We start from the raw sequence: 17,285 nt of genomic DNA on the forward strand, positions 1-17,285 counted from the left end.
AGTTTTCTTCAAACCAATAAAAAACATAGGACCACTCCTTCTCTATCGCATGGATGTAGTAAAAGGCGACTAAGGGAAAGGCTTATACACTTGGGTTTCTTCTTTTGGGCGATGTTCAGCAACCTGTCACTGTCTGTGTATTAATCTATCACGTATAAAATTCTGAACTGATTTTCATGAAACTTTGCAGTAATATAACTTAGATAATAGAATTTTAAATAAGTATTTTTTTGAAGATGGACAAATTCGCGGGCAACAACTTGTTCATTTCATATTTCTTTTCACAACGAAACTGCCTTTTATGTTTTCGTCCAGTCATTTCGCAACGTGCTCACCTCGCTATAAAGCCCTTCAATGTATGCAAGGCATTAAGGCTTTCCACGGCACTGGCTTTTAAAGGACCTTTCAGACTAATTGTATCTTTGTGTGGCTACAAGAAGGTACAAAGTGAGTTGACGTAGTGTACTTTACTTATATGTGAATTTGGATAGCGGCATATAATAATATAAGATTTTGGAATAATTGAATAACAGTCTTTAAAATAATCACCCAAAGACTTGTTAATGATGAAGTTGAAATTGTTGTCATTCGCGATTGTATTTTGATTCTAATTTCACATCATCCATCATAAAGCCTAACTTAACGTGGCGTTTCAGCCTTTTCAAGACTGTTGGCTGTGTCTACACCGCAAGGGATAAAGGCGTGACTTTAATATATATAGATGGGTATGTGTGTATTAACACTCTCTATGTTACCACTATTAAATAACGTTATTGACTTTGTCTAACCCGTAAGGGATACATAATATAAATATATGGACAAAATAAACAGCCATATGGACCTGGGCCATAAATTTAAATGTATCATTGTTGTAAATTTATTTATTACCACATCGTTAGCAAATGTAAACACATTGAAATTATCAAATCAACGCGCTGTTAGCATATTTGGACAGTTTGATGAACTGTTTACTTTGAGCTTGCCGTGCTGATGACCTGAATACAACGGTCACCTTCTAATCCTTGGATTCACGTGGGTTTAATATCTCCTGCTTCTTCATTAAAACGATCCTTATTTAAGAAATTAATGAAGATTTTTTTTCATTATTATATTTGTTAAGCTTCTAAACTTGAGATTCTTAGTTTAGAGGATGACTTTTCAATCTCAATGTCACCTTTAAGCCATACAGCTGAAAGTGGCCTTTCAGTCTTTATGAGACTGTCAGCTCTGTCTTTATGTATGTATATTTTAATATGTTTTGATGTATGTATACTTTAACCTTAGATTAGTAGATCTTGGTATTTGGTTTTCTACATTCATTTTTATAGTTATTTAAGTAAAACTATGACCTCTCGTGGCCTGTCATGTCGTGTGTTATGAAATTTAGGCTCATAGGCAATTTAGCAGCCATTATATATTATATGCCACACTTGAGGCAATAAAATTGATTAATATATGAAATCAATTTTACAGTACATTTATTTAAATATCCCAATTTCATTATTAAGCCATGCAGCTGAATGTGGCCTTTCAGTCTTTTCCAGACTGATGGCTGTATTTTACCAACTGAGGAAGGAATGTGCCGTGTGGTTCCCGGCACCAATACAAAAAAGAATAGGACCACTCCATCTTAATTAGTCACCTTTTACGACATCCATGGGAAACATGGATGTAAAAGGCGACTAAGGGATAGGCTTAAAAACTTGGGATTCATTTTTAGGCGATGGGCTAGCAACCTGTCACTATTTGAACCTCAATTCTATCTCATCAGTCTTTTCAAGACTGTTGGCTCTGTCTACCCCGCAAGGGATATAGATATGAGGAAGGAACAAGGTATAAAGAAGAAATTAAGTAATAACACCTAAAGTTCAAGCAAGTTATTTTTTGCAAACCTTTCCGTTAAATACTTATCTAAACAGATAAATAAAAATCCCAAAGCTATCTCAGCGTGTAGTATCAAATTGAAATGAGGGCCGAATTTCAAATTGAAATACAAATATAAGAAGGGTCGAAAGGGCCGTCAGAAAGTCTTATGAACTCTTCTGCTATTGGTCGATTTGCAGCGAAATTTATCAATTTCCCGGGATGACATAATTACAGGAATTACTGAAAAGTTTGCTCGGAACGTCGGAATTAATGTTTGTCTGTAAATAACTTGGAAATTAAGTTGCTATTTATGTTATTTTATCGTAGAACGTTGGCAAAGTTTGGAGTGATAATGATAAATAGGAGTCAAATTAACTAAAAACCTAATAAACTCGGGATTCTTCTTTTAGTCCGTTCAACTAAACGTGGCCTTTTATAAAATTGTTTTTTTTTTGTTATGATATAGACAAACGTTAGTCATTTGATTTTCTATTTCAATATTAAGGGCATATTTTTATAACGATACTAAATCTTTTCTTAATCCAACTGGAAGTTTTTGCACAATGCTTGAATATACAGACAAACAGATAACACGGCCTCAAAAGATTTTTGAGAATAATTGATTACATACTGATCCTTTCTAGAGTTGTGAGCATGTAAACAAGACTATAGCCAGGAGAAAGTAGAAGACATATAAACACGTCTATATCTCTTGCGGGGTAGACATAGCCAACAGTCTCGAAAGGACTGAAAGATAACGTTCACCTGTAGGTACGGCTTAAATATTGAATTGATGATAACAATCTGTGATTTAAGGGCTTATTCTTGAACAGCCTAATCTGGCCTTATCCGAATAAATCCTTAACAATCCGACACTGCCTTAAGATGTGCCTCTTAATTAAACCCGTTGATAAGTCATGGTTTAGGATTTACGTATTAAAAGGGATTCAGTAAGGACTTGATATGAAGTAGAAAGAAAAAGTACGTTTTTTCTAGACTGCATTTTATTGCAATTGTTAAAAGCGTCTGTATTAATAATTGAGAAAAATCTTTAATTACTTAATACATCATTAAGGTACCTTAAGATTGAGGTAAAAATTAATTTTTACCTTTTTAAAATGTTCAATTTACCTGTAATCGGTTCAGTAGTTTCTGATGATTTTTAAAAGTGGCTTTCACAGATTCATGTTGATTTTCCATATGGACTTGCAAACATATAAATATTCATTTCAAAGTAAACAACTTGCCGTCATATAGGTATATGTATTTTACCTGCTATCTAAACTCGCTTAATTTACTAAACTCCAGTCATTTTTATGTCATTAAGGTCAAAATAAAACCCGAGATGTTTTCCTCTCATCAGTATTGCTTAAGAAAAATGTTCGCTGTTATGAAACTCGTGGCCCACAAATGCTTTTTTCCTGGAATAAAAGGAATGTCCCGGGTTAATTGCCCATTGAAGGGCGCCTACTCATCATAAGTATCTAATTAATAACAAGGGCCTGTTTTTTATCATAACTGAATGAAGTAAGATTTTGGTCCAATATTTTCTGTCGTTGTAAAAGTGCCTTTCATATTTTTTTGTTTGTTGCTTTAAAAGTACCTATGTGACTGTTTGTATTTGTAGTGTATTTAAATCTCAATTCCATTATAACCCCACAAAAAAAGGCGAAAGTTAGCGACGCACTCACTTCAGTCTGCCTTTATAAATATTAAGTTTGCATAATTTGAGGTTTTATGTATTTATTGTTAGCTTTAATAAAATATTTGTCACTTTTAAGGAGCTTGGCGCGAAATATTATTTAGGGATAGTTTAAAAAAAAATGAAAAGCTAGCGCTAATTTTAAAATTGGAAATCTGGTATGGTCCCCGCGAAAAGCGCGTCAAAATGTTTTTTTCTGCGTTAGTTTTAATCATTTATCAGTCTATTCTGTGCAAAATAAAACAATTTATATAACCGAACGCGTGTGATGACATGACCTGACCATGCTTCTTTAACAACTTGATGACAACCAATATATGAACCAAGATTATAAATTAATTTCCACTTAAGCGGTAATAAACAAGATTTGCCACTATTCTCTCCGAAGTCGCGGGCCTAATCTATTATTGATTTTCCACTTAGACATACATATACTGACCAATAAACTCATCTTTTCAGATTGCGTCAGAGCATAGTTCTCCAGTGACCCAAATGCTAGGGTTTTATGGACCGAAGCACTTACTCCGCGAACCATGGTGAGTAACCTCTTTACTAGATTTATACATGTGATAACGATTTGCTGAAACATTCACTGCGGTGTGAATAAGTTGAGTGGTCGAGCAATATTTTTGAATTGAGTCCAAAATTTCTAGGTATAAAATAAAAACAAAGAAACAAAATTGTAAACCTCCGCAAGCTGCGCATTTTGGTAATGTTTCTTTCGTCCAATTCAAATAAGGAACTATAAAGATGAGAGTTCTAGAATAGATAAACATTTTAGCATTAGTGTGGACATCATAGGAAGTGATTTAGGAGTAGTGTAGTAAGTGCACGCAGCTTACAGCAAAAACTTTCTCTAAATCTTTTTACAGGTTTACGTAAAGGTCATAGTAATTTCTCTTTTATGTCTTCTACCGATTGAAAACGGCTGCCACGAAGTGGTAATTTGAGTTTAGGAAAAAGAAAAAAGTCGGCTGGAGCCATATCTGGTGAATATGGTGGTTGCTCGATGGTATTTGTTGAGTGTTTGGTTAAAAATTCGTTCACAATGATGGCCTTGTGCGAAGGTGCATTATCATGGTGCAAAATCCAAGAATTTTCTTTCCACAAATCTGGCCTTTTTCGTCGGATTTGCTCTCTTAAACGCCGCATAACACTCAAATAATATTCCTTATTTACCGTTTGACCTTCCGGCAAGAATTCCGAGTGCACAACACCGCGATAGTCAAAGAAAACAGTCAACATGACTTTGACTTTTGAACGACTTTGGCGTGGTTTTTTCGGTTTCGGTTCAGTTGGAAGGCGCCACTCCGAAGCTTGTTGACTAGTTTGCATGTCAAACTCGTAAACCCACGTCTCGTCACCAGTAACAATGCGTTTCATGAATGTTGGGTCGGAATTGACTCGTTCTAGCATGTCCTCAGCGACTCTCATGCGATTGAGTTTTTGAAAAAAATTCAGGTCTTTTGGGACTAGCCGAGCGGCAACATGTTTCATACCCAAATTATTTGTTAAAATGGTACGGATCGACTCGTGAGATACAGAAAGTTCGGTGGCTATCTCTCTCAAAGTTGAATGAGGATTTTCAGTCACTATTTCCTTCACTTTTGCGATGTTAACTTCAGTTGCAGACGTTGATGGCCTACCAGAGCGAGGCAAATCTTCCATCACATCTCGACCGCTTTTGAACGCTTTGTACCACTCATAAGCACGAGTTTTTGATAAAGTCGATTCACCGTAAGCCTTCTGTAACATTTTCAGTGACTTCGAACACGATATTCCATTGGCAATGCAAAATTTAAGACAAACTCTTTGTTCGATGTTTTTATCCATTATGAAATTAGCAATACACACTAGATATGATATAACTAAAAATAGCACTGTATTTAATGTAAACAACAGATGCAACTCAAACTCCGCGCCAAAATGGAAAACAGTTGTGCCAATCTAACAACAACAAAAAAAAAAACAAAAATTTGAATTTGGAACCATAAATAAATAATCCATTCCCGATACTTTTCTGACTGAATGTACTTTAAATATGAGAAAATATACACATGATTACATTCTACTTTTCCCATAAATTTTACCACAAATTCCATAAACGCCATTGATTTCCCTGACCTTACAAGTTTACACGCACGTAGATATCAATTAATTATTTTCACCAGGTCTATTCACCCCACTTGACATTGACCTCCATTAATATATCATTACTTAATGACCTTCGTGGCAAATGTTTTTACATGGAACTAGTTAGGCTTTTGTTTAAGTAAACTTACCTAACTACTTTTATTTACTAAAAATAAAGAAATTAATACGAGTCTTAATTTAATTTCCTAGTTTGTAGCGTTTTAAAAGAAAGTAAGTACCTAAGTACATTCAAATATTTGCGACCTGATTCGATAACTTCAATGTGAAAGTATAAAAGCCGGTCTATAACTTTGTATAAAAAATATTTTCTCTTAAAGCCATTGGCGTTGCCTACACCCTTACAAGATTCAAAGGCCTGCTTTTAGTGTATTTTTATTGGAACAACTTTAATATACCAATGAAAATCATTCATTTATCAGTATCAGAACTTCCTTACCCAAACTGCTGACTTATAATTACACACACTGCAACCTAAATACTGGTGAACGTTGCGAAATATGAAAATCTGTCATTATTATAGTTCGTTCACCGTACTACGACGAGATAAACGCATTATAGGGCATTGTGCTCATGCACCATACGCGACATAACTTGGTTGGTTTCAATGCTTCTCCACGCGGAACAGCACAATTCTACACGGAGCATTGTCAATAAACAATGAATTAAAATAAATAGTGCCGTGTGGTTCCCGGCACCAATAGAAAAAAGAATAGGACCACTCCATTTCTTTCCCATGGATGTCGTAAAAGGCGACTAAGGGATATGCTTATAAACTTGACATTCTTCTTTTAGGCGATAGCAACCTGTCACTATTTGAATCTTAATTCATTCTTTATGTCAAATAGCTGAACGTGGCCTATCAGTCTTTTCAAGTCTGTTGGCTCTGTCTACCCCGCAAGGGATATAGACGTGATTATATGTATGAATGTATGTATGTATGTTTAAAATAAATATGCTATGGACGTTTGATCTATCTGATAACGTGCCCAGAGTGCTCCTTTAAATTGCTTTTTCTTAAATTTATATATTTATCTTTTTCATGCGTATAATTTTTGTGCTTATATATCGGGTTTAAGTTAGGGTATCATTTAAGCTATCACCAATTTAATTAGTTTTGTGTTTCTTAAATAATAGGGTTTGTCCTCAACATAGTAGATCTGTCACGAAAATGTAGTCACCAAACAATGCAAAATCAGTTCCACAATAAATCACCTAAAATCCTGAGATATAAGGTCTAGTACCAAATAAATGTTTTTGTATGTATTATAATAGGTGTGTCCTAATAAGTATTTAAGCAAACTAATTTAAAGAGATCACCAATAAATCATATTATGTTACTAGAAAATTGCATTAAGTTCAAATAAAAAATTAGGGTTGTCATCATCGTTTCAACCAAAAGATTCTGCTACTTAACTAGACTCCCAAGGTTCTAAATTTCCACTGGTAGTATAAATTATATTTAAATAAAATTTTTAGCAGAGTAGTAAATAAAACAATTAAAGTTAAAATAATCAATATTTATTGTTGAAAATAATTACCACTGAACAATCAGCGCTGGTTTAAAATAGCTGGCTTATGGCTAGCAGAATAGTAGATAAAACACTTAATTAAAGTTAAAATAATCAATAGTTAACTACTACCCATCGTTGAGGCCGGATTGGTCAATTTTTAAAGCGCGCCAATTTGTCTCCGCCCCTTTGATCATTTTTTCATTAAAATTATAAATTGATGTATTAAATTGGTAACGAATACTATTAATTTAATATCTGAACGAAATAAAATGTTACTACTGTATTGGTGACAAAATATCAAATAAAAAGGAGTCGCAGTCAGGGATCGATAATCGATTTATTTGGTGACAGATCTACCATTCTGAGCACAGAGCTATTATTTAAGTAACAAAACTGTTATTATAAGAACGAAGTTTATATTCATGTAATTCAATATAATTTTATTGGTTATCGATCTCTTATTTTACACATATATTAACATTAATTTGATAATTCATACCTGGGAACAATTTTTGTTTATCTGAGAACGAAAATATTTCGTGGCGATAGATCTATTTATTAGGTGATACAACTTGATGACAAATATAAATTTTGGTGATAGAAAATATAGTTCCCTTTAAGTTATAGTTATAGTAACATCAGCAATAAGTAATTAATTGTACCCATTTACTAAGGTGCCGAACAGACACTCAACAACTCATTCAAACCCTTGTCAAATAATAAGACTCACATACAAAATTTATCAAGCGTGTAGAAAATGAAATTTGTGTACAATGGTACTTAAATAAATTTATTTAATATATTTAATGTATTTTTGAACTTATTGTTAAGAGAGCTGCTAAGATAAATTCAGTATCAAACCCCATAGAACTACTGAATGAATGCCTTGAATCACCTTAAAACGTGAAAGCAGGACAAGAATCTTATTGAACAATTCCTAAAGGTATGTATTTGTTTTGTTGAGATTCAAATTTTGTCATGTGAATGAAATGGCAAAACATAAGGGGACTACGGGGTGTATTTAAGTCTTTTTACACCATGTAAAATATCAGTTTCAATGCAGGCTTAAATAGACTCCGAGCTTTGAAGTAATTTTGTGAAATTGCAACAGTGAATTTTCTATATTCACATAAAACACACAACCTTATTGTTTTATATCTATAATGATATTCAAAATCAATACAATGACAACAAATTTATGTTTTCTAGTCCTATCTTTAATATAATTTAGTTTTAAAATTCACATTTCCATATTCTATCAGCAGAAGCAGATTATACAAATTACTTACAAAGGTTTCTCAATGAAACGTTAATTGATTTAAATTCCGCGCGTGTGCGAAATGCGCCAGGCGCACCTTAGGGATTTCCCTTTACCTTGTTAATCTAATTGATTTGATAGTTAGATTTACATAAATAACTAATGTGAATATAGTTAATGTTTATATATTAACCTACATACTACCACAGAACTTGGTATTGCATGGCAATCTAATGCAACAATTTATTTGGTATGTTTATTTTACAAAAATCAAATAAATACATTCAGAACACCGACGATCTTGCACGAAGAGAGTGATAAATATGAATGAAGCGAAAAAAGTATGCAATGATTGTGAAAAACAATATGCAAGTAGAAAGAAGAATTGTCTGTCTACCCCTCTGGGAAAGAAGGAGGTAGGTGTGATGTTTCTAATCATTGAAATTAATCGCTAAGCAAATATTTCATATTTCAGCGAATAGAATACTGAATAACATTTTCAATTTATGTGGAACCAGTGCTCATTATATTTTCAAATGACGTACAGTTAACGTTAGCGGTTGCTTCAAATGGAATTGATAATACTCGTACTTTAGGAACAAAATAGGTCATTTTTCGTACTACTTTAATATGAAGTTGTTTGAAAACATAGACTTCACCTGATTCGAATAAATCTATGCTTTTTATACTACCACCTACTAAATTAACAAATTTATATATGAATTAGGATACAAAATGGGAACTAACGTCCCATAACAGTGTCATATAATATTTCATCACTTGCGACGTCATATTAACCAGTATTTATCACTTCTATAGTCTTATTTAAAATTCTATGGATATACCTAAACAAATTATACTTAAGTCTACGAAATAAAATGTTTGGCTTACAGCAGTAGCTTCACTATTATTATCTGAACTTACACTGGATCTGGTTCGTGGTCATGGGCGCGGCCCCTGGAAGTGCGTATCTTGGAAAATTCCAGAATTATCCTGAAGGAACTTTTTCGTAAAAGGGCAAAATATATTTGAAACGTGACCTTTATTTTTACGAGAAATATGACAGCGACTGTAACTTGGATAAACGATCCGTTAGCAGCGAATATGAATATGTATCGTCGCACGTTTGGGAATCAAAATGTTGGTCCTTACGCCCGCCGGATATTAGAACCTACGTCATATTTTTAATACCATAGGTATTAACTGAAAGTTTAATACATAAGTACGATCTCTGCATACTTCTCTCGCTTCATCCACATTCATAACTCTCGTCATGCAAGCTTGGCGGTTTCGGGTACTCTTTACCTGACCTTTTGCCAAGACGTCCTTAATTGACCAATTGCCAATAACGGATTATTCTTGGTTATAATCCAAGAGATGCCTACCTAAATTCATATAGCTATAGTTTTGATAATAAATCCCAAAATCAATAATCCCTTTAGGATATAATGGCCCAATACCCATCGACGTGGAAACTCTACACTGTCAAGTTTTATCTGACAGCCGATAATTGAAAATTCGGGAACTGACATATTTCCAAACAGGATTTCCACGATGTAACATTTTACTATTCACCATTTATACAGCAAAAAATAGAAGTTTTATATAGGATGTCGAAAATTTAGCTTTTTGATAAAATCAAATTTTTTAGTTTACCGATTTTGGTAGATTGGACTTGGTGACAACAAACGGGTTCAAGAAATATGAGTTTTTAAGCACTGAAAGAGATTTTTGGTGCATTAGCGTAATAGCTATTCACTCCCATGTTTATAAAATCAACCTCATTGAAATTGAGGAATATTCAAATATTTAAAAAAAAAGTTGGTGAAAAGCATTACATAATATCATTACTGTACAATGCAAAACACAAACTTGGTTTCTGCTCGCCAAAAGGTAAAATAATACTTGCCTTTCGTTCTCGACTAAATCAAAGACATTCCGAATATACGAATACCACCAACGATTATAGAGCTAAGGAAACGAAGAATTGACAGTCACAATTTCAAATTCGAACATACGTACTTTTATCGCGATATCCTGAGGGGAAACACGAATTTACTGCTATACGGCATTCGCGATCCCAGTGAGACCAGACTTTACGATTTTCACCTTATTTCTCATGTACTAAAGATCAATATTGAAGAATTTTTCATGGAAATTTGCTCGCCGGAAACGTGCATACGTTCGAAATACGATTTTAATGAGAATCCATCTTTTGTACATTGTATGCACGTGTAGGCACATACGGTTTGTTTTCGTAATGGAAATCCGAGCTAATATAAAGTGGAAGAAAATTGAATGTTTATTATACTTTTTTAAAATATCTCTTTTAAAACATGTGGGCAAAAAAATGTAAGTAATATATTCACTTTTACGACACATTTAAAAACAAACCACAATTACTTATACAAAAAGATAGAACATTAACAAATGCTTACAAGCACACATATAACCACTGATGTACTGAAACTTTCCACATATTTTCCGTACAAAATATGCGGTACAACTCGCATATTTCTTGGAAATATCTCATTAAAATTTACCCACTTAGGTGCTCGTATATATGTTCCCGTTTGCCGCTCCGTATCCCGCCGATCAATCAAAGCGGGAGGCTGGGCCTTATTAGAATCTCGTGTTTTACCACTTAGGCAGACTACACATGATTTGAATACTTATATTTATATAGAGAGTTCGCCAGCGTCTGCGCTCGCATTGAAAAGAAAAATCCTGTACTCCTAGACCATAAAAGGCCAAATTTCAAGTCGGTAGACCGAATGGTTTGGGCTATGGTTTGATATGTTAGTCAATTTATAAATGAATCAGTATCATTTTTTATATTAATTTTAAGATAGTTTTGTATACTTAGATGATCGTATGCTTTCAGCCTGTAAGCACAAGTAGAGACTTGTGCTAATGGGTATAAAATGCAGAGGCATTTTATACCCATTTTTTCATTATTTATTAATAGCACCAAACAGTCATGTAAAGAGGATAGGCGATCATACCCGTTTTCTTTCAAAAAGATTCAATTCTGAATTTAAGTAATACTCCGATTTCTTTGCCGAAAAAACACACGATTTTCTGCAATCATGAATTCTTGTTTGTAAATACTATACAGTTTAAGCACATTGACTTTTTATTTCGAGTAGCGTACAAATAAAGGAGAACCAAGTGTTGCTCTTTTTAAAAGCGAGGACGAACAGATTGAAGCTAGGAAGCCTTTTGTGGTTTATTGGGAAAAAACATGTCTTCTCACTCGACTGCGGGATTCTCTTTGAAATAAAAGATTTAGCGGCCGAGAAAGGAAAAATTTCAGCACGATTTTCTTATCTCTAATGAGATTTTAGTCTGACTTAAACTCGGAAAATTACTTTGTTACGTTTAAATAAGGTTTTATCTTCATTAGATGTTAAAGTCTTTTTTTAGGGGAAAGTACTAACGAAATTGCTCATTTTGCGTAAAATTTGTAATATTAAGCAAAATGAGCAATTTCGGAGAGACGGACACATCTTTTGACAAAAGGAAAAAATAATTTTATTTCGAAATCTATTGTACTAAGCTTTTCCAGGGCTTCACTCCCGTAAAAGTTCCAAAAATACTGCCAAAGTTATAAATAATAGTTCGCTTAATTCATTTAGTACCCCACTTAAAGTTCTCTGTCAGACCCAATGGTTAACCGGTAGATAATGCTTCTAGCATTAAATCTGCCAATTATGCTATACGTTAGTATTTCACACAAAAGAGTTTTAATAAATAAATTCCAAAGATATTCTATTATGGTAGTGTGTATGTTTTGTTGCCGTTTTTTTTTGTGTAGAATAAATAAGTTTCGATCTCATATAAAAACGATCAGCTGATACCGCTAAATACTGAAAGTTGAAATTTAAATTTCTGTAACGTCTACATATTTATATAAAAAGTTCTTATGTCTCATACCATTAATGTATGTATTATGCTATTCTGAAAATTTTACGTTTAAGAGTACCTATTATCCAACGAAATCTACAGTAAAAACCCGACTCACGTGTTTGCGGATGTAAAAGTCTATTATTTCATAATAGATACAAGACAACATTCTCACCAAGATGTAGGTATGTAGGCATTCGTTTTTTGCAGTATTAAAATGATGCAACCACAGCCGATACACCATGTAACAATCTTGTACCATTGTTTTACGCGGTCGCATGCAAAATATAGGGAAAAGCAGTATTCACATGCATTGTGATTGTAATTTCATATTTTTACAGCGCCATGTTGGCAGATAATGTGGATTGCGGTAATGATACTGCTTTTTGTGCATTTCATCTGAGTAAATACTTTGAATTTTTTTTATCAATTATTTATTTTTCGTGAACAATCAGATCATGGCTTCAAAGTCCGATATACATGCATATGATCACGTCTAATTCCCTTGCGAGGTAAACAGAGCCAACAGTCTTGAAAACACTGAGAGGCCACGTTCTGCTGTTTGGCTAAAAATGGAATTGAGATTAAAGTAGAGATAGATTGCTAGTACTTACAAGTTTATACAAAGCTCTTTCAAAACCTTTTAAGTGATCATTTGTCTACCTGAAACCGGATTAATAATATAAAATATCAAATAAAGTGAAAAGGAAGAGAATGAGAATAGGGAAGGTATTAATAAGATTTTATAATACGCAAAATAATGAGTAATTTTTTTTTATGTTGGTGTAAAATAATGAGTTTTGAGCGTCGGTGGCCGAATCGGTAAGGTGCCTGGTTAAAATGCGTGATGAGCAGACAGGCACAGGTTCAAATCCTACCTCAGCTATGTACCAATAACAATTTTCAAAGTGTGTATTATTAGTAATGATGCTTTTTCGGTGAAGGTAACTGGATGTGTAACAATGGATCCAATAAGGGTTAGGATTACCTGCAAAGGTTGCGGAGTTCAGATTGGAGTCGCTTCGTGTAAAAACCTGACTCACCCAATCTAGAATCCATGGTCAAATGGATACCCCGAGCTCAACTCCAAAGAGATGGGAATGCAACCGGGACTAAAGCCAGGTGGAAGAAGATTATTGGAATTGACATATTTTTCATTTGTTTCAGAGTCTAATGGCGTTCATAAAGTTCGGATATACGCTGGTGGTGGTCACCCTCCTGCTCATGATATGGGCTTCGCTGTCTAGAGCAATAGAAGTAAGTACTTGTAATGTCATAAATAAATATATACGGGACAAATTACACAGATTGAGTTAACCTCGAAGTAAGTTTGAAACTTGTATAACATGACACTAACTTAACGATACTATATTATATAATAAATAATTATGTAGATAAACATTCAAGATCCAAACCAATCTGGTATGACACACAAAGTTTCACACTTGTCTGAAAATCGCATGCAACATACATACATAATCTCGGACAAACATACATACATACAAGTCAAACTGAGAACGACCTGTTTTTCGAAGGCGGGTTAAAAACAAATAAGTTAAAGAAATCAAAAAAAGCCTGTAACGCTTGTTTGGTTCAGCATTATGTCAGGCAAATCATAAAATTTACTGAAAGATTTATAATTCAGATAGGATTTTCGCTTATTTGAGGGTTTGTTAAAGTAGTCTATTTTATATCTATACAAATTTCATCAAAATCACAGGCCGATGGAAGTATACATGGATAGAAGTAAACATTTGGTGCAATATGAAAAACCAAGAAAATGTACAACTATTGTTCTTTTGATGTTATGATTTTCATCTGAAAGTTATTCCATTATTTACTTGTCTCACTATATTGGTATGAAAACAATAGTCAATAAAGAAATAATAGGTACTATTCAATTATCTTCAATATCTTTTCAATATTATGTTATAAATGAAAACGTTGTTTATTGTTTAGATAGCACAATATCTATAATACTCGTGTCTTGAGTTTTGTTTGCGTAGGTATTAAAAAGAAAACTTTTTTTATCATGGAGCACATCTGATTCTCAGCTTTAGACTTGAAAGGAGTCAGCTTAGTATTTATACTAAAGACATCATGTATACGTATACTCACATGGATTTGCACAGCAGTCTATGCTATCCCGTGGAATTTATTAAAAAAAACTCTTAAAAAGTGCTTATTTCCGAAAGATAACATTGTGCATACATACTTCCTAACGCCCAGTAGTATCAACTATGCATTATCTGTCCGTTACACATTAATGTAAGAATAGGTATATTAATTGATGATTCAAATGGAGTCATCCTGGTAGGTCATTAGGTCGGGTCAATAGTACCCTAAATCTTTAGTCTAAAGACCCTTGCATAAAAAGATTAATAAATGTGGATGTCCTTCAGAAAAGAAGTATGAATTTATTTACACTGTTTCATTTATAATTACTATTTCCAGTTACACGTGGACACAGGTCACCCGCCATGTTTATTCCAAGCTCTCTGCACCTGTTCGAAGCCAGCTGGGGACCTTGGAATTGTGACCTGCAACAATGTGCCCCTGCTGAGGGTACCCTCCACTGTCAACAGCTCCAAGGTCTTCATGCTGCAGCTCACGGGAAATCAGATCAGGGATTTGGAGCCTCAGTTCTTTCAAGCTACAGGTGGGATAACTTCTTTTTTTGTAATTAGATGGTAGCTTACTATTGTAGAATATATTGGAATAAAATAGATTACTTGGGCATTGTAGTGACTAGAATGAGTGACCACGACTGCTCAGTCAAGAGCGTACATCAAGAGCATCATAGAGCATATAGCACATATATATTTTGTGATCGTGTATGTATTTGAAGGCTTAAGCCCAGTGATATTAATTTGGGAAAGCGGAATATAAAATTTCCGATTCAGGCCATAGTAACATACATATAAATCTTTAATTTATCATCATCAAACTGACATTCGTCCCGGTCGGGGGACTGATTGTACGTACCGTATGATTATGTAAGTGAAGCAGAGTGGTCAGGTTAAAGGATTTCTGATCTAGGCGACAAATAGCTATTCGAACCTTTTTTTCGTAAAAAAATATTTTCATTCAAGGGTTATTTATTCTCACCTATATACTAAATAATGTATATCCACGAACAATCCATCAAAATCTCGATGCCAATAAATCAATTCAATAATTCCAGGATTGTATCGCCTCGCAATAAACAGTAATCCTCTGGAGACGATCCACGAGGAGGCGTTCTATGGTCTGGAGAAGACGCTGTGGGAATTGGAGCTGAGAGAAGACAGATTGACGACTGTGCCGAGTAGGTCGCTGAAGTATTTGCAGAAGTTACGGATGCTAGATTTAACAGGTAATTGGACACTAGATAGAAGTTAGGTTTATGATACAAAATTTAAATAATAAGGCTAATCTTAAACATTTTTTATTTACATGTTGTCTATAACACACTCTGAATAAAAACTACATATTAGATTACTAAAGTGATATAGACTCACAGAGTGATGAGAGACTAGGAAATACCAAATAACAGAAAAGAAAATACAACGATTACAGATAAAAGTACAAAAGCAGACTAACCGCTATTGCAATCCCTTTCCGTCAATCAATCTGATATCTATTGAACCATAAACGGAGATACAACTGAAATTGGTGACGTTGAACAAATTATAGTCGCTCCCATTTTTTGCAATTCTTACTTCTAAATGATGGCTACTATTTTTGTAACGTTCTTTACGTAAAATAAAAATGTAAAAACTAAAACCCGACTATTAAAATACTTTCTATGTATATCTAAGGGAATCAATGAAAGCAAATAAACCAAAGTCCATTACATAGATATTCATAAATTTTTACTCAATAAATATGGTTTTATTTTATAGAACTTGTTTTATTTTTGTTGTAGTTTATAGAAATAAAATACCAAGTTTCTATCGTAACCGTTACATAAATTTTTTTTTCAATTCCAGGCAATGAAATAACAGAATTATCGGGCGAAAACTGGAGTGGATTGGAAAACACATTGCAAGTCCTTCTTTTGGGCGACAATTCAATAGCAAGTCTACCGCTAGACGCCTTCTCTGGTCTACCCATGCTGGAGACCTTGGATTTGCATGGGAACCATTTATCCATGATTGACGGCGGCGTCTTTAGAGATGGCATGAGAAGGCTCAATAGGGTAAGGATGTCAATGCTCAATAAATTATGCTAACATTTTTTTTTAAGTATAAAATTTGATCGGATGTCGGACATAGGTTAGTACATACTGGCGTAAAATTGTTAGTGCATTGCAGTTGTCCTACTGATAAAGACAACACATTTTATAAATTTATGATCGGAAAAATCACTGAACATTAAAGCACAAATGAATTTTTGCAGCACAGAAAAATTGTGCAAATGTGGACTTATTACTAAAGCAATCACTTCTAGTAAACTTTAGAGTGAAAAGAAATGCTAACTGTACGTAACCTTTATATATATTTACAGTTGCTGCTAAACGATAACCAACTATCATACATTCCATACGAGGAGTTAACACCACTGAGGCAGCTCAGGTTCCTCGACTTATCAAACAATGTGATAAAGCAAGTGCCACCTGTACATGAAGTGAATGGAATTAGACTGTCATTGGATTCGTTGAAGTGAGTTCCAAAAATTTTATTTCATCTTTTGATTTAGATTGACATGGAGCATTAAATGGATTTTTATGTATAATTGTTGAATCATGTTAACTTCATTTTATAATTTATAAATTACTGTCTATTGTTGTATACTCCCAAAGAATTCTGAGTCTACATACATACATACATATAATCACGTCTATATCCCTTGCGGGGTAGACAGAGCCAACAGTCTTGTAAAGACTAATGGCCACGTTCAGCTGTTT

The 17,285-nt window shown here is 33.8% G+C and overlaps 1 protein-coding gene across 2 annotated transcripts in view; it reads left to right on the top strand.

Moving 5' to 3' along the window:
• LOC106133121 (chaoptin) overlaps nucleotides 1–17,285 on the top strand; it is a 56,868-nt gene that overhangs the window by 27,501 nt on the left and 12,082 nt on the right. For both annotated transcript variants that reach the window (XM_013332741.2, XM_060946128.1), the window contains exons 2-7: nucleotides 4,028–4,104; nucleotides 13,565–13,654; nucleotides 14,852–15,056; nucleotides 15,582–15,752; nucleotides 16,369–16,577; nucleotides 16,886–17,040. In XM_013332741.2, coding sequence (XP_013188195.1) covers nucleotides 4,102–4,104; nucleotides 13,565–13,654; nucleotides 14,852–15,056; nucleotides 15,582–15,752; nucleotides 16,369–16,577; nucleotides 16,886–17,040 — 833 coding nt within the window. In that variant the 5' untranslated portion in view covers nucleotides 4,028–4,101. The remainder of the gene's footprint in view (nucleotides 1–4,027; nucleotides 4,105–13,564; nucleotides 13,655–14,851; nucleotides 15,057–15,581; nucleotides 15,753–16,368; nucleotides 16,578–16,885; nucleotides 17,041–17,285) is intronic.

This window comes from Amyelois transitella, chromosome 10 (genome assembly GCF_032362555.1).
Source record: "Amyelois transitella isolate CPQ chromosome 10, ilAmyTran1.1, whole genome shotgun sequence".
NCBI lineage: Eukaryota > Metazoa > Arthropoda > Insecta > Lepidoptera > Pyralidae > Amyelois > Amyelois transitella.